We start from the raw sequence: 27,911 nt of genomic DNA, 5'->3' as shown, positions 1-27,911 counted from the left end.
CAAACCCTCCCAACCCCGGTGGGACATGCTTGGGGGGGGGGGGGCAGGGCACACACCGCTCCTTCTGCCAGCTGGCACCCCAAAAACACAGCCCAGCTTGCCTGATGCCTGCATGAAGGTGCCTGTGATGCTGCTTATTTAGCTGGAAAATGGCTCTACACTGAAGGAAAGGAGCAGAGCAGAGCAGAACGTCCTGAGCATCCTGTGCTCTTCCCACTGCCTCAGGAGCGCAGGTCCAAGCCAAACTGTTATCAAATCCCACTTGCCACAGTAACAACCCTTTGTGCTTTGACTAGGGGCCGCTGGAGTATGCTTCCACCAGGTGTTGTGTGTGAGTTCTCTGGTTTTTGAAGAGAGAATCGGAGGAAACAAGTTCTGCAGCTGCCATCACAGGCAACGGCATCGCCGTGAGGAGAGGCTCAGCCACGGATGAAGGCTTTTCTGGCTGACCTTCTTATCAATTGCTTATTTAGAAAAAGACCCAGGAGCTTTAGGGAGGTAGCCAACAATAAAAAAATAAATTACCTTTTTCTGGCTGCATGAGAAACAGGCACCTCTCGAAACTTCAAATACACATAAGGACCCTTCTGTAAGTTATCCCACCCAGCAGTGCCTTCCAACCCAAGGAGCTCACAGCACTCAGCTTCCCAGCAACTTGATGAGACACTGTATCTAGTGGGCCTGACAAGCCAGTGGGCATCACTGTGTTCTTACTGAACTGTGGCCACTCACTGCTCAGCCCACATCAAGTTAAAAAAAATAGATGTCTAAAGGTTTCCTGATTATCCTTGTGTGCAGTCTGATAGATCATTAAATACCTTGGGGCTGTTCTGCCCCATCTTTGCACCTTCAACACAACAGTGCCTGGCTCCTCCCCTCCCCTCTCCTCTTTCTTCTCTCAGAACAGGGCAAGATTGCACTGAAGTGCAGGCAAAGGCCAGCACTGAACCATCGGTTTTGAATTCTCACATTTAATCTCCTCTGGACTGGGAGAAGGCAGGGAGATCACTCCTACACTGCCCCCATCTCTGTCAGATCACTCCTGACTTCTGTGTCAGCTCAGCAACCTGGATTTTTGAAGGTTTTTGGAGGGGCTTCCCACCGCACACACACACACTTCTCTTTGCTGTTTCTGCTCCCTGGTCTGTTTCTCTTCTCTTTTTTATACCCCATCTCTTATCCAGTTTCTGCCCTCCAACAGTCTCTTAGCAGATTTGTGGACTGCTGCTTAGAGAGCAACCTGAAACAGGGTGGCTCACCAGGACACCTGTGGAGAGCAGCAATAAGGCTGGACAGGGATGCTCTGTCTCTCCAGGTCCCCAAGACCACTGACACAAGCCAGGCATCCCCTCCTTAGCAGATCTGAGCTGTTTGCAATCTTGTGTAAATAGGAGCACACACGAAAGTGGGAGCAGAGGAGGTGGGGAGGGCACTCAGTACAAGTGCTGTGCTCCAGACCCTTCCTGGGTTTTTGTTCCTCCCTCTTGCCTGGGCCCACTGAGCCCCGCAGGCTGTGCAGGTAAATGAGAATTCAACCACAAGAGCAGGAAAAGGCTTCCTCCAAAGGAGAACTGCAGTTCAAGGTATTCCCTCCTCCCCTGTCCCCCCCAAATTAACATCTCCTTTTACAAAATACAATTAGAAAAAAAAAAAAAAAAAAAAGAAGGAAAAACCCTGGGGAAACTAAAGAGTTTCTCACGGTGAATTTTATTTTGTAAGCAACAATATAAACATGTGAATAAAACAGGCATCATTTGCAGGGCTGGCCTTTGATCCAGAGTACCCTGGATCTAGCAACCCTTCACGAGCAGACGAGGGCAAGCCTTTACCTGTGACTCCAGAGGCCAGCCAGGTTGCAGTCCACCAAGACCTTTGTCATGGACAGACCAATGCTTGAATATTTGCTATTACCAAATGTATGTGCAATCTCGGAATGTACCTCCCACCTCCCCCCCCAAGGTTAAAAAAACCCAAATCATACAGCTGCAAACCAGTAAAAAAAGTTGCTTCCAGCTTATTGAGACTGAAATGGCCTGTTGGACTATAAACTGAAATATTGTTCTGGAGATAACCAACTGGTCGTGACACAAAGTACTGTATTTACAACTCAAAAATATAACTGTTATATACTTTAATTTATAGCAAATTTAATACATTAGTGTTTACAAAATAAAATCTGGACTCAACTGAAACAGTGTGCTGCTTAGCAAGTTCTTCTTCCTTCCTCTTGCTTTAATTGAAGAGACCAGCAAGCTTAAGAGCTTCTCCTGCGATCCACACGTAACTTTTGATGGTGTCAGATGTTGGAGAAAACCAAATGTTTCCTGCATCTCTAAAGGTTTTTGTCGCTTGGTACCTTCTATTGCTCAAGCTGTACAGTTCAAACCATATGCTGTCCTTTAACAAGCTCCATACACGTCTCATGAAAGCTACTCCGATACTAACCAGGGCACTGGTTAATGTTACAAACTGAAGAAACACCCGCAGTACTAGCTCACACAACAGGAAAGAGGAAATATAACTACACGCTCAATCTCTTATTCCTAACAGCAAAGCTGCGAACTCCATTGCTTTAAGATGCTTCAGTAAGTGAAACAGTACCATACAGTTCAAGAAACAATTTTTTTCTTAAAAAAACCCAAACATTTTAATAGTATAAAAAGTTGTTTTACTGGTGTTTCTACTATAAAGCTTTGTTCCACAAATCAAGTGATAAAATAATTAGGTATGTTTACAGTGATAAGAGACTGCAGTGTAGACATTTCAGCTCACATTTTGCTGAGCGTTTCAGTACAACAGAGACTGTGATTTGTTAATACACACCTATGACACAGAGCAAACTGCAGACATGAAGTGCACACCTGAACAGGGAAGTTTACCCACTTGGCATTCTAACTTACTTTCTTCAGCTCTTCCTCTCCCCTCCAGAACACGTCATAAACAAAAACTGTATTTGGGCACTGAGGCATATAACTATCCTGACTGCAGAGCAGCACAGTGGAGAAACGGATGCACACAAACACACCATGGTAAATTCCAAAGTTATACGCCAACTACTTCTCCCTAGATAAAATGGCATCTTCAAAAGTGAACATGTACAAAAAAAAAAAAAACAAAAAAACTGTCAAATAAATAAAGAATACAGATGTTAATTAATCACATACATAAAGAAACGTATCGGCATACTGTATGCAGTATACGGTATATTCATAGAATCATGTGGGCTGGACAGCACTTAATAAGGAGTCACATGCTAAAGACATGACTCCTGGTCTCTCTCCCCAAAAAAATCTTATAGTTTCTGGATATCAAGTGCAACCTTTTACACTGATGCACAAATCCTGCATCGTATGTCATCTTTGCCACACTTAGGATGCTTTTCTTTTTTTTAATTTTTTTAAAGATTCACAGAGAAGTCCAAGAAGTTAGAATGGTTCGAATCACAATTTTTGCAGCCCCTGGCCACGCACCTTGGTCTCTCGAGTTTCCTACCAAACGAGATTTCACTAATTGTACGGTACGTCAAACCCCAGTTTTCCCCAAGGAAATGGGAGCCAATCATATCGACTCTTCCATACTCTTAACTGGCATTTCCTATACTCCTGACCTGTAGGTAGGTATTATGCTATAAGAGTATTACACAAAGGCTGCTGAAACCATTGAAGGTGATGTAGCGAGAGTTAAGTGTCAAGTGTGTCTGCTATGATACAGAATCAGGGTCTAGGTCTATCAAATGCTATATCCACAGAACATTTTTAACCATGAAATATTTTACGCGTTTTCCTTTTTCTATAAATATTGTTGCAAACTTGCTGTTAATTGTGTCACGAGGTTTGCATTCCTAATTCTCCAATGACTTTTAACTCAAATGTTTAACAACCATATCTACGCTAGGTACACTGAAAGTAGACATTGAAATTTCAAGTAAAATGAACTGTAGCCACATCTACTGGACTCAATACACGTCCCGACATCTAGATTTACTTTGATAAGTTATACAAATACATAATACATTCTTAAATAATGAAGACCCACAATATTAATTTGTGAACCTTCCCACGTTATAAAACCACTTTTACAGGAATGTTTATCCACCTCTATTACTGTTTTAGTTTGCAGTGTCTCTTGCTTTCCTGTTTCCACAGATTACTGTACCAGTTCTTAGGCTTTGGCTATTGAAATCTCTTATTTGAATGAGGCAACACTGGTTATTAAGGCTGGTTTTTTTCTCTTGTGAAGTTTCATTCTTTACTATGACACTGTTTTCCAGAGCAGAATGACTATCTTGTGTCTTCAGGTTCTGTTTTTATGACCTTCCTTTCTATGTTGTTAAAAGCCGAATGAGGAAAATCCTTTAAAATACCAAGGCCTTCTGCATTGAGAAAAGAAAAAAAGAAAGATGTTAAATACTGCTTGGAAACAAATATATTCTGTTCTTAAATAAAAAAAAAATGGCCAAGAAGCATATGGATACTAAGAGCTGAAGCAATAAATTCTGCCTCCTCATCCTGGGCTTTAACCCAGCTGGGTTAGAACCACCTCAGTTACACTGCAGTGATGGCTGAGGAAGCACCACAGATTTACTTCAGTCCTTTCCAGGAGCAGGGCTAATGGAGATGCACTCTGCACTTGCATTTTGAGAGGGAACTGGTAAAACTCCCCAGCTGGAGATTCCACTAAGTGTATTATCAGTGGGATTGAGACGATCTGCAAAAAACGGTGAGCCAAGATTCCAATATTCGAAAGAGGAAAATGCAAGATTCTGCCCAGTCTTCAAAACAACTTTTGCATCTTCTCTTTCAAATAAGCTCCTTCCCACTGCATCTTTCACACTCAGGTGAGATTTTATCATTACTCCTAAAATTACAAGAATCTTAGGAGTTCCTGTCTTTATCTCAGTCCGCCAAGTATTAAACTGAAATCACCCAGACAGATTTCACGAAGGTTTCCTGCTCTCTTCTATCAAACTTAAGAGTGGGTTTTTCCCAAAGCCAGAGGTAAATTACAAGATTTCCAGTGAGCAAACGTCACTGAATAGGAAACCCAGGTAGAGAAGACTTACTGCATGCCATGCAGTTCACAGTAGAAAAACAGTGGTAGGTCCTTATAAGTCAGAATAAAGAGGTGTTTTTATAAAAAGTCTGATTGCTTTATACAGAATGAAGCCATGTTGCTGTGACTATAATGCAGTTTTAAGTATTTAACAGCAGAGGTCTGGGTCAACAGCACTCTCTGAGGACAGACACATGCCAGAACTTGTTTATCTGAACCTAGTTACTGCATCTCCAAAGCTTTTCCCAAATCATATTCAATCCAATTCCAGATTAGCGAGTAACACTCCTCTTGAAGTTTTCGCCAAAGCTTTGATCGCACGGTTCCACACAACACACGCCAGGCTGCCTCGCTAGCTGCTCCACTCAGAGACATCACGGATTACTAAACTTATCAGTGGGTCATTTCCACGGGACAGCACTAACCTGAGGACTGGGACTTTGCCTCACCGCCGGGATAGAGCCGTATCAAATCACTGCACAGAGGTTTCCCCACATGCTGCTCTCCATCAAGCGAAATGTGCTGCATCTGTCTGCTTGGCAGGTTGGACATGCGGAGGTTCAGCGGCCTTTCACCTGCACGTTGTTCATGGTGAAATATTCGCGTTAAAAAAAAAAAGCAATATTAAAAAAAAACGGGTAGAGACCTAAAGACGCACTAAATTCTATCAGCAAAAGCGCATCCTAAATTCCAGCTGCTCAGGGAAGTTTTCTAGCAAAGCAAGGCTTGTGTAAATATGCTGCTTTGCAGACTACTCCACAGGCACTGCTAGAAAAAGACACTCAGCCATAGAAATTTTTTTTTGTACTTTATAGCATTTCTTTATTCTTTCAAAAAGCCCCTTGAGATACTAAAAAATTCTGCTCCCACTTCAGAATCCCTCTGAGATCCTAAAAATTCCCTCTTTCCCTGCACAACGAATTAAGGGTATAAAGAAGCTTGCTCTGCCAAGGGAAGCTGGATCCACACACCTTCATCTGCCTGTATACTTTTGTACCTCACTGCTTGACCAATACATACAAATGAAAACCTGTGTTTTGTTGCTTACTTGTACTGATTCCCTTAGTTCCTCCCTCTACTGCTTCTCTTCACCTCCCCTTAAACAAACTAGCTTTTAAAAAAACAGACACAAGAACTTCTGGTTGTATTTCTTCTGTTTGTAACATTTTTGTCTCATTTCACAACAGTAAAAAAAGAAATCCAAACAGAAAGTGCTCCAACAAAACAAACACTCCTAAAATTAATTCAAGTTAAGGAATAGCCAGTTGGTAAATCAAAGAGAACCACAGAACTGTAAGCTTTTGAAGAATAACAAGGTACTAAGACCATCATTAGAAGCTGCTTAGTTCTAAGTAATTTACACAGCCAGCTCCTCAGGTTTTGTTCCTAGACTGTACCAACAGGTTAAAAAAAAAAAAAGGAGTACCACCTACATTATCTGCTTTATTTTCAATTTCCACAAAACCAGGACACAAACAAAATGCAACATTCTGCTGTATTTTCAAAACTGAGGATAAAGGTAGAGCAAAGTCCTGCTCTCCGGTAACAGGGATGCACCCTCCCTTCTTGCCTCCCCACATTACCCAGAGGCAAAGCAGTTTGCCCAGACACATCAGAGAAACAGAGCAGAGCCTGAGTGTACATCTGATTGCATTATTGAGACCGTAAGCACTTCAGGGCAGAGATCTTGTCTTGTCCATTCAGTGCTCAGGGTTCTACACCAGATAAATAACACCACTGACACGGGTTGCATAATATCAAATGTATCTGCTGGCAGCAACGCCATGCCTGGGAGCTACCATACCTTGTCCATCAGCATTATCTAATGACATGCCATTGGGGCTGTGCTCTTCCGAGTTCTGCCTGTAACACCCTGTGGAAAGACGTCTCTCCAATGCTGCCTGGTTGCAAAGAAACTCCATCTGTTTTGCCATCACCTTTTCAGACTGCAAATAAAACAAACAAAAAAAATATTTCTCTCTATATACGTACATAAAGCAAGTCAAAACACAGGGGGAAAACCAATATCAGATGATAAAACTAACAGCCTAAATAGAGGTTTTTGTTGACTCATATGTGCAGATGTGTGTTTTACGGTTTCTTCAAAACAATGAGGCAAACAAAATATTTTTGCACCCGTAGAGATTTTCATAATGTACATCTGAGTCACTCAAGAATACTTAAAATGCAAGCTGCCGTAGTTCATCCACACAGAAATGCAACATTAAATTCTGTTCTTCAAAAACACACAAACATCTCTTTCTGCACTTTAGGACTCCGGGTCACACGAAGAGAATCTCAAGAAAAGCAAAAAAGAATGTCTTAATTATCCAGTTAGCTCTGTTCAAATACACGTCTTCTCAAAGTACTCCAGAAAGTATTCCAAGAGCAATGGTAACATCTGCTAAAAACTTATGCCAAGATTTCACCAGACATCTTGGAATCTTTATTTTAGGAAACTGCACTACACAAGCTTAAAAATCTGCCATTCTGAAAGTGTAGGATGACAGTATGTTTGTGGGGGATAAAGGTGTGAAATGTCTGTCTAGAAGAAGAACAAGACCTATACACCTCTAGAGAGTGGAGCTAAACAATCCAGTGCAACGTGGGAGGGAATGGCGTCTGAATGTTTGTCATTGACTTTAATGCCAAGAGAATTCTAACTTTCACTATGATCTTGTTCTTGAGAGAATGTAAATAAGCATCTTGCAAAAATAAAAAAGAAAATCACAAGTCAAGAAAGTCGATTTAGAAGAGCCACGATGAACATAAGAATGGAAGGTGTACAGACTTTATATTTACAATTGATGGGAAAAAAATTTATTTGTCTTTAAGGTAATGCCATCATTGGTTCAATTAGTACAGAGCCTTATTCATTGCTGACCACTTCACTTTTCTTGGGAGATGATGAAAGCCCCGACTTCCCACAAAAGTCTGCTTATTCAGCATAGTTCAGTAATTCACACATACAGTCACAGCATAACAAACCAGCAAACCCTGAGCTTTCCTAGCACAGCGATGACCCTGACAGCAGGGTAATGACATGACCAGTATTTACTTACTCTGGCTCAGAGCTCATCAGGTTCTGCAGAAGACCACTGACAGCTCAAGCTTGGTCTTAGGAAGTGGGTAAAAAAAGAAACTATTTTCACATAGTTCACTTTGAAGTGTGCTTTCACTTTGCTGTTCTGTCACTTGTGGTACTAACTTTTGAACTGTAATCTTACAAAAGAATATTTCTCATTCATGCCATCTTTGTTGTTGAATTGGGACAAATCCAAAATGTTAAACTGATGCTGCTGATCACTATAGAAAAACCTGAAGAGCTGGAGATACATTTAAGCTTGAATTAAATCTCTGGTTCATTGTTATTTGGCAGTGACCAAACTTCAAAGCATACACTAAATGAATGAAAATAAGCTTCCAAAAATCAAGTTCATATAATTATTCTGTGACACCAGAACACGTAGCATAATTGCTTTTTGATGTATGACAATGAACAGACAGGTATGACTGAGCACTGCTTTGCAATATAAGAAGGTGAGAGGGTAACACATCCAGTCTCAGAAAACGGGGGGAACTCCTCAATGTAATCTTACATGCAGTTTGGTGATTACATTTGGCCAAATCAGTTACACAAAATAAATTTGTTGCAACTTAGCATGAAATCCGTCCTTGCCAACAACTGGCAGTGGGAGATGCGTATTTTGCCTCGAGGCTGGGATACACTACAGAGAGGACAAAGAAAGAACTGGAAACCGGACTTCATTTCTACAAAGCTTTCTGTCTGCCCAAGAATACTGCGCTTCCAGCAGAGTAGGTGTTGTCTAGAAGGCCAAATTATCCCCTCAGATCCAGAGGTTCCCTGATTTCCTAAATATATTGTCCTTTCTTCTTACAAGACATGTCAGAACTGAGGACTCCAAGATCGCCTACTCTATTCCTCCAGACTTGGTAACTTGAGCTTTCCATTTATAGCGAGTAACGCAAGTAACACAGCACAGACTGTACCAATACTACCCTCCTTGCTCCCAACAGGCAACCACAGATTGTCAAGCCTACTATGCTAGATCCAACCTCCTTGGAACTAACAAGGGCAAAGCCACAGTACTGTGTCAGAACAGTTTCAGGAGGTAAACCCAGATTAGGAGTGATGCAACCCCAGCTGAGCTCGGTACCCTTTGAAAACTGATGGTAATTAATTTAGTCATCAAAACAGCACGTCAAAACCAATGTGCAAAGACGTGGCCTGTTTTATCCACAGTGTAGTGTAGCTGGTTTTACCTGGGAATTAAGAGCTGTTGGGTCTTCGCTCTTTCCTTTAGCCAAAGCAAGTGGCATTTTGTCTTGCTGATAGAGCGTCTGGACTGTGTCCTGGAAATCTGGATAACCATCCTATTGAACACAAGAAGAAACCAAACCAAGAAGGGCATATTATTAATTTTTCTTCACACTCTCCATACACTCAAAATAAAAAAAAAAAAAACAACAAACAAACACAAAAACAAAACAAACAAAAAATCCCAAACAAACCAACCAGAAAAACAAAAACCCCCACATTCCTCAATTTCTGTGAAAATTCTGGACTGCAATTTATATTTTCGTGCTATCCACTCTGTTTCAGTTTGTGCACAAAACACACACAGCCCCTCTACAACAACTGCTATATATATCTCTAAAATGACATAGACAGATGATCTCATCTCTCTCATTTTTTTGTGAATCCAGACTACCGTTGTTACTGACATTAAACTAGTTTACATTCCGCCTTGCCAGGCAGATTTAGGCCTGTGGTTTCTGTCACTCATAAGAAATCAAGTTTATATGTAGTCAAGAACATACACTAACCTTGTGAAACTGAGAAAAGCCTCCTGAAATTCAACATATTTCACACAGAACCTTCACTAGTACCACAAAATGAAATATCACTATTTTAAAAGTACGGTAGAAAATTCATATACTATGGGAAATCATGATTCAATAATTCTTCCAGCCTGAAATTCTTATGACATGCAAATCTCTTCTGCAGCTTGCATATGTACCAATAAAGCAAATAAAGTTCCTGTGAAAGCCTGCCAGACTCCATTAAAATAAATTAATCATCGAAGCAAAGGTTCAAGAGGACGAATTTATCAAGCTCGGTTTTATACAAGGAAAGCTCACGTACACCAGAGGAACATCCAGAAATGTTCACAAAAGCACAGTACAGATGACACTGTCAAAATGTGAGAGGAAGCCAGAGATCTTAAGACGGACCCAAATCTGAGAACACTGACATCTGCAGAACTGGGTATCAAAAGTATGCCAAATAGGATATATTTTCCTTGTGGATTCTAATGGCAGATCTACGTCAATAATTACATTTTTGACAACAGCTGGACAAAAGGGTTACATCTCAAGAACAATAAAAATGATCTTTCAGAAAAACCACAGGGGAAGGACTACGAGGTCCCTGCCTTTGGAAGGCTGCCCACCGACCTGCAGAGCTGTGCTCTGACCCGTGGCAGGTTGCCAGAGCTTCAGGGCAACATAATGCCAATGGACCTACTCTTTATGCTCAGGAAAGAAACCTAAAATCAGTCTGAACACTGTATATGGCTTTTATCCACCCAACATACTCCCTCATGGAACAAATAAACATGAGAGCCGTGCAAAAATTCCCTAAGCCAGGTAAAGTGCCACAAAGCCTCATCCTCTAGAAACGAAGGCTTTGCAGCACTTTTCCATGAGCTCTGACCACTTTCACAGTTAGACCTGAATTTGTCTGGGAGAGGAGAATGATTATGTGTAGGAAGACGAGAAGCTGAACACACAAAAAACCCCCATCACTTAGGATCCTATTTTTGCAACGTAACAGGTAACACTGTTTTTTATAACATATTTGTGATCACCTGCTTGGTGATCAACAAAACTGAAGGCTGTTTCCCAAAAGTGGGTCTGGCTGCCTGTCACTGTGTCTGTCGACCATCAGTCAGACAGGTAATTCTTGGATGATGACGTGGTTCTGGATCACCTTCCCAGAGCCCTTCCCCACCACTGGCTGTCAGTAAGGGCTGACAAGGAGCACGCTGTGCCAGGCAGGGACCTGCTCTGCCCCATGGCTGTCTGGAGGTCCTGCTGCATGCAGTGCAGCATTTTTTGTTTTTGCCACACTGCTGCTCAGTTGTTTTCCAAGCGGTTTCATGCAGCAGATGTTCCCAGTCCCACATGTGCTTTTTCGCTCCCTCTAATGACATTTTTCCTATGAAAACAGTAGCTTCTACTTCTTTTGCTGTTTTTGCGAAAAAAAAAACATGAATCCCACACTTTGGTTTTCTTTTCAACCTTCTCAGCAATAGTGGAGGTGGGTCTGTTCCCTCTTCTTCCTCCACCCATACTGGCACCCAGGGAAGACACGTCTTCTTTGCAGCCTCCGCTCAGGTCTTCCTGCCTGTGCCCCCTGACTCCCACTGAGCTTTGGGAAATTAGCTTTTGAAAGCTCTTACCACCCTTCTCTTTCAGCTGAATGAAGACACTGACACACAAAACAATTTCTTTATACTACAGACAGCAAGAACATTTTAAAACCTCCCTTTTTGCCCTCATGGCTGTTCACGTTGACTCTGAAGGGGAACCTGGTCGACCCCAACAGCAACGAGCAGCCTCCCCTCTCCATGAATTCTGTGTGATACACCTGTGATTTGTTTTGCTTTTCAGCTGGTGCCACAACAGCTCATTGCTTTGAGCAGTGCCAGCACTGAGTCACAGAAGATGACAACAAGGGGTGCCCCTACCTCGCTACACCTAAGCGGGAGAGATCCTTGCTGTGCAGGAGGATGTGCCCTTTCCATCCCTGCTCGCCTGTCCTGCTCTTTGTCCAGAGCAGATTTAGGAACTACAACCCCTTTTTTTATAATCTGCTTCCAAATCCCAATTCAGTCCATTGCCTTTTTCACTCCCTCCACACCTTTAGTCTGTCATTTGCCTGGAATTTTTTCTCCCTTCTCCTCTTTACACTTCACTCCCACAGCTCACCCACCCACTCTACGAATAAGAGGGGGAGAGCAGGCAGGGGAAGAGAAAGGCTTTTACAGGTAATTTGATGTAATTCATGGCATATTGTTTCTTTGTAATGCTTGTGCCAGTTTCATATTCACGAAAAGGATAAATTCACAATGTGGCTGTAGCCTGACAATGTTGCAGCTTGCACACAGAGCTCTGCTCAAGGATGACCTTCAGAGTCTCTCTGGAGGCTTTTGAAAGTGTTATTATATTTCAGGAAATTAACTCATCTCTCTTTTTTTTAAAGTAATCTTTTACGCTATGCAAAGAGGCTGTGAAGTCTTTCCAAACTGAAGCCCTAGTATTTTTGACCATGCTTTACAGAGACATTAATGACTAATGGGTAAAGGAATGGTGAATCAAAATACAGAGTTTAGCCTTAAAACAGAAAGCAAAATGATCCTTATTAAAAAAAAGAAGAAAAAGACCTAGTTACAATGACAAAAATCCCCCCTGTTCAGATCCTGTGTTTTAGCATGACAGAGCCACAATGAAGCATTACAACTTCAAAAACAGTGTAAGGAATTCTTATCCAGAAAAAAAGGAAAAATTTGCAGCATTTGCTGCCATTTTCCTTTCTACCTTCACCTTTCCAAATCAAACAAAAAAAAAACCACTCCCAAAAAACCTTCTCAAAATCCCCAAACATATTACTTAAAAAAGACTTTTTTTTTTTTTTCCAAATGCATGCCCCAAGAAGCCAAAACACCATTTGTAAAAGCGATATACTATGTAATACTGCATCTTTCTTACATTTCATTGAAGAAAAATCCATGATTTACAGCAGATCTCAGAATTATAATGGCTAAAGTAATGGTTTACTCCTTTGAAGACTCTCAAACTCGTAAGGAAAACAGACATTTATGCTGATAGCAACACTGGTCACTTAAAAATTAATAATGCTATGCTATCAAATGCAAAAATATTGAAGTCAATTTTCAATTTCTTATTTTAGAAAAATGTCCTATTTCTGAAATAGTGATTTATACAGTTAGGATATTAAATTTCCACATGCGTTTTAAAATATGACTGGTAATGTCAGATAAAAAGAAAACAAAGTAAAAATACCTTCTCAGAATTACTGAACTAAAAAGCAGACCTTCCACAGTTTCAGCCTGTATTTTTCCCTATTTAAATTTTACACTTCCTTTCAATGAAGATCCTGTAGAAAACAGCACCTCCCTTGCAGTGTGTCATTTCAGACACTTGCTCATCATCAATTATTACTGAATGAAGGAAAAACTTCCTAATGCTGAAATCAAAGTCACTGAAATACTACTTCAAGCAGAGGAGTAGCAGCTCCCCACCAGCTCATTTAAATTGGAGCTAGACTGAACAAAAGAGAGGAACCTCAAGCAACCATCCTGCAACATGTTGGTCAGGGCAGACAGTGGTGAGGCTGGATAAAATCACTTAATGCAGCTTTTTCCCTGCTCTTTTTTTGTGGATCGAAGAACCAGCACACGTCAAAGCAAATCCTAACACATGCCGATGACATTACTGACTTATCAAAGCTACCAGGAAATCCTCAATGCACATGTGTGTTTTGCATTATATAAACTTGAACTACGACTGTATAGAGACTGGTGGGCTTGTTTATTAATCATAACTGCCTTTTCAAAACTGACTGCTGTCACCAGGGTGTGCCTCTCAGGAAAAGCATTTGCACAGGTAAAAGCATCACAGTACTGAAAAAGATCAAAGCCTTGCTACATTCAGTACATCACTTATCACAGAATGAGTTATGGGAGAAACACATTTCAGAATATGCTGCAATTTTCCTCTACGCTTCAAGGATACATCCCTTATCTGTGTCACACACAAATCTAGCTCAGGTCTAGCTTACATTATAATACACATTTAACCTACACCTTTTGGAGCAGACAGTACCATAAAAAACACCCACAATGCAAAGGATAAGATACCCACATGACAGTGGAACAGTCATTTGTTTAAAATATAAATTAAAAAGGAAGATCTGCTACTCTTATGAGGTATATAAATGCATACATTTCAATATATATATTTTTTTTTAATTAATTAAAAGTACCTTTTTAAAAGGTCTCAAATTTACTTTCCAGAAGTGGTAACTGAAGAAAAAGGTAAGCTACATGTATGCTGCTCCTGCACTACTAACAAGGAATTCCCAGAATCTCTCTTAAGCAACATCTTGTGCAGGTATATATATCAGCCATGTCTACATGTGCATTTTACACAAAACTCACTCCAAAACCCTGTAAATTAATATCTACAGGCACAACCATTTGCGTTGACATATACAGCTTTTAGACAGTTTTAGTTCTTGGCTTTTCAGTATGATCAGTGTCATAAACTATGGCATAGTCAGAGATGGCTAATATTCTGCCATCAGTCCTTATCCAGAACTCTGGATTTTGGACATGATCAAGAGCTGACTCAAGTGAATTAGGCAAACCCCACCTCATGCTGACTTAAAAGCAGGAGGCCTTACGGGAAGACATTTCCTACAGTGCTCGAGCTTATTCCACCACAGGAAGTCAGTCAGTCCCATTCCTCCCCTCCTACTCACTCAGAGTGCAAAACACTGAGAGTAACTTCACCATTAAACAAATCCTACTCTTTTCCCCTGCTCCTACAGGTTTCTCCATCAAGCATTTATATTTGCAGAGACAGTGGTGATGTTCTCCCCCTCTCTCTCTCTCACACCCATCACCTGTCTATCAAATGTTTTTCTGACAAATTTCCTTAAGACAGATCCCTTCAAAACAAAAGCGAATTTTAGCATGCATAGGTCAAAATACAGGAGTCACAATACTGTACCTCCATCTTGATTCTCTTTGGTGACAGCTCATCCCTTTCTCCACACTTAGATCTAGAAGAGAAGACACAAACATTGTCAGCAAACAGCACATTAGCCCTGACTACCAATAATAACAAAAAAACAGATTCAAGGAAAAAACCAGATGAGGGACAAACAAGTGAGATGCACAAAGAAAGCCCCCAATTCCCCTGGACATGGCAGTGATTGTCACTCAAGTACAGAGGAATACAAGCATCTTGTGTTGTTCTCAGAAGTGTCAAGAGATTCACTGATTCCTCTTCCAAAGAGAAAGGAAAGCTACCTGAGCACACTGAATTACAGAAGTGCCTTTGGCATTGCTTACCCAGAATGGATATATATCTACATTAATCACTATGGAAGAAAGGGGAGCAAAGGAAAACTTTTTAGAAGTGTAGGAAAATGTATTTTGAAAGGATATTGCATTGCAGGCAAGGAACTTAACATTTTAAAACAAAGAATGCATCAAGATTTTCAATCATACTTACTAATTCTAGGGTTTTGATTGTATTTAAAAGCTGTTAAGCCTTTGTCACTGTTTCATAACAGCAGTTCATTTACCACAACAGTAACAACTGAGTGAGGACTTGGCTTCACCTCCTTTAAAGCAAATTCATAAGCCACTCCCTGTGACCTTATCTTTTTGGCTAACAAGCCAAATCTGTATATGGAAAAAAGGCAGTTGATACACTGAGCATCTCTGGCTACTCTGCCTATTTACATTAACTTTAAAATACACAAATGCCTCAAATGCTTGAAATAGCAGCCTCTCAGATGCCTCTCAACATGCACCATCATCAAAATATCTGGAAAACTAGAGAGCAAATAAAAAAGGTAATTCAAGACAGCTAAATCTTATTAGTTTAAAAGCTTCACAGCTTAGATAGCATTTTCCTACCCTCCTCAGAAGAGCACTTTGCTAGCTAAAGAGTAAGAATAAAGTGTCTCTAGTGCTTCAAGAAGAAGCACTATCAGGCTGATTAGCTCCCTGAAAGTGAAGATCCTCTGAGTTAATTAAAGCCTTACTTGGTGGTCCTGTAAGTATACTTGTAGGTAACTTCTCGAGAGATTTGCCGAGCTAGAGCAAAGAGTTCATCCCTCCTGGTCAGCAGCGCGTTATCCTTCACACACAGCTGAGCGGCTGCTTCATTAACCGTGAGCTGGAAATTAAACACAAACACAGGGATTCAGGACTCTGAACACTTTCACCTATTGTGCCCGTAAAAGCACCTCTCCTGAAATAACAAAAAAATTCCGATTGCAATTAAATTGCCTATAATTGTACGCTGAACCCCGGAGGGTTTCTTCAGCGTGTTGGTACCCCTCACTAAACCAGGTAAGCCGCTGGGGAAGACAAAAGGGTATGAACATGGTCAGTGCATAAAGTGAAACATTATTGTAAGGCTGCCTCAATGTGTGCTGCTCGTGCCTCATCCCGGCGTTAATTAAATCTCAGTATAAAACAGTAGCACTGAACGTTCACAGTGTTTGGCTTCCCAAGCCTGGTTTACAGGGAATACTATTTTTATAAACGCAATATGCCCAGGACTTGGGAAAAAAAAAAAGAAAAAAAAGAAAAAAAAAAAAAGAAAAAACCCTGACAGTGTGGGTACAGATGGCTTTCCCTGGTGAATACAGAATAAATTCTGTAGAAGGTGATGGTTTAAGAAACGATTAAACTTTTTTTAGCTATGTTTCTCACCCTCGTGTTTGTGAAGACTATCTTCAGACATGAATCAAATGTAACTTGTTTCAAGGATGTTTTCCTGAGCCTGCCAGGACACATTTCTAGTGCCTGTGCTGCTGGCAATAGATTCATAAAGAGGGAAAAAAAAAAAACCAACCCCTTAAGTTAAGGCTCAATGTTCTTCAGAAGCCTACAGGAAGTGGTGACACTGTCATGGATTATATCAGCTGTCTGAAAAGCCTGTGGTCAGCAGTATGGACACAACAAAATTCTTAATGCAATGAAAGACACAAATCGAGATGCTGGAGAGGTGAATCCATGCTCTTTCCCTAAGAAGCAGGGGCTGAATCAGAGACATTTCACTTTTTCTTCAGCTGAAGAACAGCCAGCACATGTAACGAGGCATAACAGCAAGAGGCCAACAGAATACTACAGGTGTTTTTGCCAAAGTGCCCACAACCCTTCCAATCTCCTATTTCTAGAAATTAGGCTGCTTTGAATGGGCTTGGCTTCTGGCAAAGGAGTACAGCTGCTTTGGTGCTACTGTCAACAGTATGTCCTGCATCTGTCTCAGGCTAGTGAATACTACAGAGCAGCTCGGCTTCCAGGGCACAGTCAGGACATTGACTGATTGACTGAGATGTGCCATGCCCAGCCCCTGACCTGGCAGTGCCGGGAACAGCCACAGCTCAGGGCACAGGGACGTGGCCGAGGACGGGGCAGGACCACACGTGTGACCTCAGACACCAAAAACGCTGCTCCTGCAATAATCACTCTTCGTGGAGGCAGATAAGGGTGAAGCCAAGGGCTGACCAAGAGATCTGCAGTTCAAGGGTGTCCCTTGGGAGGAGGGTAAGAAACTCTGTCTACCCTGCTGTCTACCATGCTGCAGAACGTCACTTGTGAATGAAATCACAGAGGCCAGCAACTCACCCGAAACACTGCACACACCCCATCCCTGAAGGATGGGAGCTCTCACAAGACATGAACAACACACAACCACGCTGTCCTTCGCCGTGGGGCTTGATGGCATCCAAATGTAAAAAATACATACACCTGTTCTCCAGGAAGGTTAAAAAAAAAAACAAAAATGAGCCAGAAGAGCTGAGTTTCTCTCAGCGGCCTGTGCCCATGCAGTATTTCTAGTAAAGCCTCACACAGAATTGCTGCTCCTAATATTTCATAAGCACTTTTTTTCCTGTGTTCAGCCTAAAATCCTCTGATCTGAGTAGGGCACTTCCTATGGTACCTGAATGTTAATCAGAGCACATTTATGTCTTTAACAGGAAAACAAAATGTGTTGCCTGATCCTTTAGTCTCGTAGAGACAAAAAAAATAATCTTACAGAGATCAGATGTACAAGGGCATGAACTTTAGGTTTAATTTGTGAAACAGGTTACTATGCTCCTACAATACAAGGTACTAAAACAACAAACCATTACCCCCTAGACAGGAACAGTTATTCTACAATGGCTGTCTTTTCAGGCAGAAACACAGAGGGGAAAAAAAAAGATGCAATAAAAGATTAATACAACACTGATGAAAAGAATTACCATCTAAAGCAGGCAATAATTTCTGTAACAGTGATAGCTATTACTTTGCCAAGGATGAATAATATGGTTAATGCTTACAAAATAATTTGAGATTTTTTTTTTTTACCCTCAAAGTGCTGAAAGGTTGTAAAGAGCTGAAATGACTGAAAATGCTTTGGGTAGTTGTAAGCAAATGCTGTTTATCCTAATATGTGAGAAAAGCCAAATGTTTATTTGTTTGTTTTTCCTGGTTTCCTCTTTGAGGTCACATCCAGACTTACTGAATTGAAGTGCATCATGGCTTCCTGCCTTTTCAAGAGGCATAATACTGCAGACAGAAAGCTCTGCACGCCTAAAAATAAAGGTTCTGTTTGGTGGAATTCTTAAGGATATGGAGCAGCACACAGCCATACAGATTCTACGGAGAGGGATGGGTATATTTCTATCTGACAGGGTTCACATATTCCCCCACTAAAAACACATAATTAAACACCAAGCCCTACTGTTTTGGTGAGTCAGCAAAGGAAAAGGAAGAGACCAGGCCAGACAAAATGTATTACTTGTATTTCTAAATCCTGTTTCTCACACTACTGAACAGGGGATTTTTTGGTTTTATAGGTACTGAGACAAGTACTGAAATATTAACAGGGAAATTACAAATCTGACTCAAACATGCTCGGGTCACTGAGTTCAAGGGCATGCCTCGTACTCATCCCTCCCCCAGTCCAACATCAAGTGCTCTCCACGTTTGAAAAGCTGTGTAATACTGAGACAATGGGATGGATTAAGAACGGCATGTTTATTAGTTTTGGAACGCCTCTGAAAGATTCTGCATCAGATTCTATGTCAGATTAGTGCTTTATGGAAATACTCCTACCAGTAGCACACACATCCAAACCAGCTCAGTGTCTGCAGCTCTTGCAGGCCTCAAATGGCTGCTCGAGCCCTCAGAGACACTCCAGCATTCATACTGAAATGAAATATTCTAATTTACCACGAATAATTCCATCAGGTTTGATTTTAATTTGCATGCAGCTCCACTGTGCTGGAGGAGCCTGAGATACTCTGCTCTTTACACTGAGAAGCTCACCACTACTTAAACTTTGTAAGTTCGTGGTGAAGTTTATTCAGCTGTTCCTTGCCAGCTGCAAACAAAAACCTTGAACTACAAGGCAGAATGACAGCCCTGGAATGTATTAACACGTGCAGAAACACAGTCTCTGGACAAGCAGAAACTTACCTCCCTGGTTGTTTAAGGTCCTTCCTTCTGAGTAGCAAATTGTTTAAGCCATCAAAACCAAAAACATACTGAAGCTGAGTTTAGGAAAGGCAAACTCTGGTTTAGCAGATTTTAAACAAACAAACAAACAAACAAAAAAGGTCTTATTATTGCTATCTGTAGATTTTGTGCTTTTTTCTGCTTTAAAATGGAAATGGAGAGAAAACTGTTCAAGACAAAACGAAATCCAGCCTCTTTAGGCAAACAGTAAACCAATTATGAGCAAATTCTTTTTGCTTCCATGTGTGCAGTTCCCATCAAGTTCAGTGAGGCCCCACATGCGTAAGTGAGGCATAAGTCAACCACAGACTCCTTTGATCTTGTGCCCTTAATCATAATAGCGATAGAAATATTTCCTAAAGCCAAACCATGCTCTCATTCCATTTTTAAACATGGTTTTACAGTGATGTAGTAAAGATCTGTAGTGCAATACTAAAAAAAAAAAAAAAAAAAAAAAAAAAAAAAAAAAAAAAAAAAAAAAAAAGAAATGAACAAGGCAGAGCAGTCACCCTTTCTTCCAGTTCACTGCTACCCTGCTTCTTCAAACTACCAACCCCAGGATTCATGGCTTCGTAGAGCCATTCCCAAGCCTACCACATGCCTGACACAAAAGCTGCCCTTGCAGCCCCCCTCTCAGTACACCACTGGATTCCAGGAAATTATCCTACAAGAAGTCTGCACAGATTTCAAGAGTATTTTCTGCAGTCACCACCCCAGAGAAAGACTGAAAGCACACAGCTGCACACACTGTATACCTCGACTGCCTCCACGCCCAGGTGGGGAGAACCCCCTTTCTCCAAATCCTGAATCTGCAGCAATGTGCACGGGGCATCTACACAATCAATCCTTTCAAACCCTGCCTCCATCCCGTACACAACTTGTTCTGTTTATGAGAGAGACTTCCACAAGGTCAGGGGAGTTAAGATGAGATCCTGTTCTGTACACTGGATGAATTCACAAATCGTAAGTGTTCAACATAAAGCCACAAAGCATGTAAGTGAAAGCTGCACAACTAGAACTGTGTGGTAGAAATGTGGCTCACTACTGTGGAAGTGTCTCCCCAGTCTGTAGTAAAAGCCCTTGTCAAGTCACTGCCGGCGATGTGCAGCTGCCTTATAAATGTAAATACATAAACAAAAATGTAAAGAAATACGCCTTGTTTCCTTCTGCCCTTCTACTCAGAAGCATAAAGGGAACTCAGTCTTATGCTATGGATCACACACCTACAAAACTACTTCTTGAAGCAAAAAAAGGCTAAAGCCAGCACAGTTTTTTTGGCACTCCCGTAACATAAACATTGCCTTTCCTTTTGGGAGCTGAGCCTTACACGCCAAATTTTAAATCCAACTGAAATTTTGCAATCAGTGTTAACTGTGAAAATGCTGATGCAGCATTCATATCAACAGTGTTTTGGCACTGCTTTGAATTAATGTTTGTTCTCCTCTTGTACTGTACTCTGGCACTAGGAAATTATTCCCCACACAGACACACCTATTGCATTACAACACATGCAGTGTGAGCCTCAAGAATGCCAGAGGAGAAGTGAGAGGCCCACATGGACTTTCCAAGGATAAGAGGGAAGAGATGCTTCTCGGGACAAACTTTCGAATTACAGCCATCTGTCAATGCTGGGGACAGTCCTTCCCCTTCCTCCTCACACAGGAGGAACTTCACTTGACTGGCTTAAGACCACTGTGCCCAAAAAACCCACAGGTTGTATAAGTGAGCTTCATCCCAATTCAAACCCAAAAAACCCCACCACGCTGGGTTTAGGAACCTCTTGGCAGAATCCTTTTTAGCCTCGAGGGCACAAGCTACAGAGCAGGGTCTCGAGGTGAGGGAAGACAGCAGAGGGTAGTAACCACGCCAGACACAAGCCATTTTAGTTAACTGGTCTTCCAGACAACCAGTCTACTCTCAAAGCTGCAAGGAAATACAGGACCGCCCTGAAAACGCACCAAATGTTTGGAACCCCGAGGGCCGTGCTCAGTGCAATAATGGTTTGCTACTTCAGTGCCAAACTGTTTAAACCCTGTGTCTGACAGGCCACAGCGGCGGCCAAGCAGTCTGATGACACCACGCTGGAATCAGAGCATACATGCACACACCCACCCACGGAAGGGTACTTGTGCTGCACCCAAGGCCTCAGTGCCAGGGCAGCCCTGCCTACAGCAGTCAGCACACAGCTCCCACCATCCAGCAAGAAGCACCCTTACAAGAAGCGAACAGGTGTAGGAACAGGGAAAGGAAGTCCAGCGTCACTCAAGGCGTTTTACCTCGTGGAGGGTGAGATGTTTGCCATCCTTTCTTTTCGAGTCAAATCTGCCATATATTGCACTGTACTTTCTGATCTCCTCCTCTTTGTGAGGGTCATCGTCACTCATCTCAAAGATGTGACCAATCATCTTTGCCAGTTTCTTATTTGTTTTCAGTAACTCCTTGACTTCATTGGAGTCGCTTTTGGGCAGGGAGGGAACCATCCGTTCTACGCACTCAGCGACCGACAGAGCGGCGGCGGCGTCCAGGGTCTCGCTGTTTTCCTTTGGTGAAGCTGGAGAGCCAAGGTCAGCCGGGGAAAGGCTGTGCTCGCTCTCTGTGGTGTGGTGTCCCTGCCAGAGTCTCGGTTCGCTGCCGCTCTGCAGCGATAAGCTCCCCACCACGTCGGATTTGCTCGCGCCCACGCTTTGCACGCACGTCGTGGCAGCGCATTTTGGGATCTTCAGGTGAGGCTCTCTGGTGCCGCTGTTCCTCTCGTAACTGCTGCAGGATATCCCCAGCCACGCGGGAGACCCTTCTGGCAGCTTATATATTGGAATGCTGCTGACGGGCAAGGAGGTGAGAGGCTGGTTGAACAGACCAGGGTTCGTGACCCAGTCCCTCAAAGCCTTCTGCAGCCTTCGGACGTGAAGCGGCTTGCTAGCCATGCCTACGAGAGCCATTATCTCCAAAAACTCCTCTTCACCTGCTTCACAGAGCTGCTGGACATCATCACCACCCTGCTGAATGAAGGCATCGAAGTAGAATAAGAGATTTGCTTTTTGTAGTATTCGATACAGCTGCAATTCCCCAAGGGTTCTGGGCAGAGCTGACGCCATCACGGACGACAGAACCTGCAAACAGTAAAAACAGAGAGGAGATGAGCACCAAACACCAGCATCTAGATGCATTGCCCCCACTGCCCATATTTCTGTAAGGCTGACAGCTCAGAGGACAGGATTTCTTTCTCTCATCATAACAACACACAAGGAAATAAAACATTTTTTGACTAGTTAACTTAATGGAAATATTAGTGAAAAAGCAAATCGGCAGATAGTTGCGATGCACCTACAAAAAAGATGATTCAAACATAAAGCCAGCTTGTTTTCAACATTCCCTCTTCATGTTTGCTCCCAAGAATGTCAGTCAACATTGCTCACTGCTTGTACTAAACTCTCTTTTATATCTTCAGATCAAAATGATCACAAAAAACAATCTGAAGAATTACAGAATATTTGGTTCCCTGGAGAAAAAAAGCTCCTCAGTTTCAGTTCTTAATTCTCAAATCATTTTCACCCATAGCAGTATGGAGGGCTGGAAAAGGAAAGCGAAGAAGAACAAGTGCTTCACAGAACCCCAGAGGATTAATGAAGCTGGGTCAGTAAAAGGGTATTTCAGAACCAAGTATTTCTACAGTTTTCCCCACTTCACATAAAAAGGATCTAATGCCTATGCTGATCTTAATTACGGCAGCAACAGCTGCAGACAAAGCAAAAATGCTGATGGATTCCAACACATATACTTTAAAAACCTTACTCTGAATTTGCCTGCCCATTCCATTTGCTAACAGGGCTGCGGTGTCATTGACACTTATGACATGGAACACCACTCAGCAATCCAGCAATTGCACTCAGGGGCTCCCAACAGACAAATCGCAGCAGTATTCTACCCTTACAGCTGCAGGGGAAAAAAACAACCAACATTTGCACAAGTTTCCCCTTCATAAACCCTGTTATCCAGTTATACCACAAACAATAAACTCTTCAGAGGCTTCTCAGATCTCTCTCACACACACCTCTTCGCTCTACGATGGCTTTCACAACCACAAGCGGATAATTTCCAGTATTACTGTATTAAGCTAAACCACCAATCAATAAGGTCTAAAGCATGTAATTTATAGTTGCTTGGGAAAGTAACAAAACTAAAACATTGAGGCAGGTCTGCTAGCATTGCTCTGGCTCTACTATCACATTGCACTTGAAAAAGCACACAGTAGTAACCTAAAAAACCAACACCTACAGAACGATTTGCACACACTGGGGGGAAACTATCTTAATAATGTGCAACTCCCCTCCGTCCAAGACTGTGATGCAAGAATATACGTGTGCTATGGGGCACTGGTAATCAAAAGTATAAGTAAGACAAATTATTTTTACAGTGTGTACTTTTTCGTATTGATTTGTTGCTCGTTTTTTGTTTTGTTACGGTACGAGCCTTTTCTTCAGCAACTCAAAATAAACACACAGATGTAAGAAATGGAGCTCAGCTTCTATTCAGGAGGCACCTGAAGGATCAGCGTTTTGCTACAAAACCATGATTAAACTCTACTAGAGATAAATAAAATTAAGAGGCCAACAGAAACTTTCCAAAAAGGTATGTGGCAGCAACAGAATACCTACAATCAATCTCTTCAGGAAGAGAGATGGGAGCCCTGGAAAAAAAAAAAAAAAAACACACAAAAAATACAACCCCCCCAAACCATCAGCTGAACATATCATTCCTTGTACATTGATATTTGTAAAACAGAAGGGACAGCAATAGCTGTTTAGATCTGAGTTGCTACCTCAAGGAATTGCTGCTGAGCTTATGAGCTAACAAACTACACACTTTGGAACTCAGGGTGAAACTGGAAACATTTAAGAGCTACATATTTTAGAAATACAGTTTAACTTTTGAAAGTAACAGTTAACTTCAGAAAACCAAATAAATATTGTCTACATTCAAAGATACAAGAAGAAACACAGAAAGTGAGAGAAAGCACTTAAAAGTAACCCTCTCAAGAGCATATAATTCAGTATTTTAAAAATTGTTATTGTTTTTAGTATTTCTTAGAAAAATCCTCCCATTCCACACAAACTTGGACAAGACAAACAAAACTAACAGCTTATGGTTTAGTGGCGTTTCAGTGAACTGTTCCTACCCTCTCATTTCAAATGATGCTGAGTTTTCACCATCGATACCACAAATTAACTTATATAATTTTCAAACAAAGGCCCATTTCCTAGGAAAGCCATTCATCTTAGCACAAAATCTACATAAATCTACATAAATGGACTTTGTGCAGAGAGCTAAATTGAATCCTGGGAGGACAGTGGCAGTGAAATTACACACAGCCCGGGAGCTCCAGGCAAGCCATGGAGCTGAACTCATTTTTCCAGCCCACAGGCTGGAAGAGCAGAAGCAGTCCACAAGCAGCCTTTACCTAGAGGCTTCTAATCAACAAATCTCCTCATGACAGATAAAACTGGATTAATATGTACTATGGAGGCGTCAGTAGTGAGTCCACAGTTCAGACTGCGTTGAGATTTGCATTTACAGCAAGACTGAAATCCCTTTGTTTTGTACTTTAAAGACCCATTCTGCTTTTCAAATTCAGTGCAGTAACTCCTGAGAGGGCCAAGCAAATTTTCCATTTACGACTGCTACTGATTTCTGCAGAGAAGGCATTTTCAAATACCCCTCCTTTTGACCTCTTTTCTCCTTGCATTAAACAGAGTTCCTCCAGCACTCACCCCAATGCCATCCCAAGTATTTCCAAACTTTTACAAGGGGAAGGCTCGCTCCCCTTTCTGAGACAGCCTCACCAGGCCCCCAGCTATGCTGCTTCTCCTGCCATTACTGGTCCAGTCCCCTGGTTGGGCTCAGCTCACAGCCTACAAAGCCAGGAAAGCAGGCATGCTGGTCGACCTGGAGGAGTAAGATGAGGCTTGGGAAGAGGACAAGCAACGAAGCAAGGGCTGCTGAGGAAGCAGCACAGCACGGCCAGAATCAGAGGAGACCGTTAACCCGAAGGGCACACAGCTCTGCTGTTGCTGCTGGCTCTGCTTGCCTACGCAAAGCCTTAGCACACCCACTCAAGTCTCAGCGCCCCACATCTTTCGGGTGACCTTTAAGCTGCATCTAAGAGACCTGAAGTACTGCTTTCCACCACTGCTGTTCTCATTTCCCAGTGCATCAGGGACTGTGCTTTTGGGGTAAAGGAGAGGTTACACAATGAGAAGACACGGGGCGAGGTCACAGCCAGATGACTTGTGTATCCTCCTCACTGGGAAGAGCACCTTGGTAAGACCCTGGGACACCATGTGTGCTCCCCCTCTGCTGGATAAGTCTTAGGCTTTCTAATCTGAGATCCCAAACCAACCTGGTTCAGGAGTAACAGTGTGGTCATGTCCTCTGGCAAACCCTAAGAAGCCAACCAGAATGATCTGCCACCTCAGGAGATCTAAGGTATTGGCAACTACAAACCCTTCTTCTGGCAAAGGGCAGGAATGCAAAGCTGGCACAGGGAGGTCTACAGGAATAAATGAATACAGCCATGGCACTTGAGCTTCTCCCCCTTCTTTGCTCATTGTCCGTACCAGTGAGATGTGTGGGAACACACAGGGAAGAGCAGCCATCTCTTACATTTTTCACACAGAACAAACAAAGAAGCCAGGAAACTCCCTCTAACAGACAAAGCTGTTTAAAATACATGCAAGGCTGCATAATGTTATAGCCATGGAAGAACCAGGAAATCACAAGTTAGATTTTCACTCAGCCCTTGCAACCCATAACCATGCATTCTGATTTTCCACATTACCTCACTCACATCCACAGCCTATCACCCCACATGCCATGCCCTCCTCTCCAAACGCTGGATGTCCCTTTAACTCTGACCACAAACATAACTCCTGGGAAAAAGGAAAACAAAAACCACAGAGGCACCACAGAGCAGTCTTAAATATTTGTAAACAACTAGCGCAGGAATCACAACCTATTCCTGCTCCCTCTATCAAGGCAAGGGCAGCGGCAGCAGCAGCCCCTCTCGACATCTTTAACGGGAAAACACCCGTTCCTTCCCGTTCTGCCTGCGCTGAGTTCAAAGCTGCACACTCCCCGGAGGTGGCAGGAAGATACACGGCTGAAGTAGGCAGGTGGTGGACGTGGGTGAAGTACTCGGAGAAGGAAGACTCAGGAGCTGTGAGGTGTAGGCATGGGACAAGGACTTAAAGAGCAGCTTTCCTCCTTTTTTAAGGCTGCACCAGAAGTAAAAGCAACTGAGCAACTCTAACCGACTTTCAGAGATTTTTATTTCAGGTGAATTCTATTTGAGCTGTCACCAATTAAATTAGGAATACTCAAAAGGAGAAAGTGTGAAACATCACATCCCTGTATTTTAGGCAAAAGTGATTATTTCATAATATATCTTGATCACTTTGGGCGTTTTGAAAAGTCTCTGAAGACAAACCGGATTTGGGTTTGAGAGCTGGCTGTTTTGCATATTCATTACATTTCTGCAGCGCTTCCAAAGGACTTTTAGCAGGAGGAGAAAATTACATGTAGCTGCAGAAGCGAGACTTTGCAAATTAAATAGTCTTGTCTAGCTCTGAGATGTGCCAAAATACAGCCGATTGAGTGAACTCCGCGTTCACGCAGAGATCTGTATCTCGTCACTAACTAATGAGAAACTTGAAACGTGCAAAAACACCACCACCGCGTAAAGACGAAAGGAGAGCACAAATACCTCAAGATTCCCGCACGGCCACAGGGGGGGTCTCCTACCGCCCGGCCCCGAGGAGGGGGTCCCTCAGGGGGGATGGAGCCCACGGGAAGGAAACTCGCACAGCGGGCACGGGCGGGGGGCTGCGGTCCCCGAACCAAGTTCGCAGCCGCCGAGCCCGGTGACAGGAACGTCCCCCGGAGCGGCTTCTCCGTAGGGTCCCACCGGCACCGCTGCGCCCGGACAGCCCGGGGGGGTTGGCGGCAGAGAGGCACGGCCCCGCACAGCCCGGGGGGGCGGCCGGTCCCGCACCGCCGCCCCCCGCTGCCGGTGCCCTGCACAGAGCGGCACCGCCTCCGCCCGTCCCGTCCCGTCCCGTCCGTGCCGCCCCCGCCCCGCGGCCCCCCCCGCGCCGCACACACGGCAGGGACGCTCCTGCACTTTCCGCCCACTCCCCCGCCCGCCCCCCCCCGCGCCGGATTTCTCCGGGAATCACCCACGCACGACCCGCCCGCTCCTTCCGGCCGTGCCCCGCGGGGCCGGGGCCGCGCTGCCCGCGCCCCCCGCCCGCCCCGCACCTACTCCGCAGTGGGCTGCTCCCGCCGCCGGCCGCCCGGGGCTCCCCTCGGCGCCGTCCCGGGGCCGCACACTCAGCCCCGCCGAAGTTCCTGCCCGCGGCCCCCCCGCCCAGGCTCCTCCTTTCCCATCGACGGGGCGGGTGGGCGAGCCTGTCCCCGCCACCGCCTCGCTGCTGCCGCCGCCGCCGC

General features: G+C 43.2%; 1 protein-coding gene across 2 annotated transcripts; it reads right to left on the bottom strand.

Moving 5' to 3' along the window:
- Positions 1-2,116: 2,116 nt before the first annotated feature.
- NAB1 (NGFI-A binding protein 1) lies at positions 2,117-27,911 on the bottom strand. 2 transcript variants are annotated; one of them, XM_027901987.1, is made up of 8 exons: positions 27,727-27,911; positions 21,686-22,519; positions 15,938-16,071; positions 14,893-14,944; positions 9,337-9,447; positions 6,857-6,998; positions 5,478-5,627; positions 2,117-4,372 (listed from the first exon to the last, which is right to left on the bottom strand). In XM_027901987.1, exons 2-8 carry the CDS (start codon positions 22,502-22,504, stop codon positions 4,281-4,283), a joined length of 1,500 nt encoding a protein of 499 aa, XP_027757788.1. In that variant the 5' UTR covers positions 22,505-22,519; positions 27,727-27,911; the 3' UTR covers positions 2,117-4,280. The 2 variants fall into 2 exon arrangements, with proteins under 2 accessions (XP_027757788.1, XP_027757789.1); XM_027901988.1 differs by lacking the exon at positions 27,727-27,911 and adding an exon at positions 26,245-26,312.

This window comes from Empidonax traillii, unplaced genomic scaffold (assembly GCF_003031625.1).
Source record: "Empidonax traillii isolate 1590-97213 ecotype Southwest subspecies unplaced genomic scaffold, ASM303162v1 scaffold830:size275092, whole genome shotgun sequence".
In the NCBI taxonomy this organism is placed as follows: Eukaryota; Metazoa; Chordata; class Aves; order Passeriformes; family Tyrannidae; genus Empidonax; species Empidonax traillii.
Note: the sequence above shows the minus strand (reverse complement) of the source record. Positions and strands in the feature narration are given on the sequence as shown.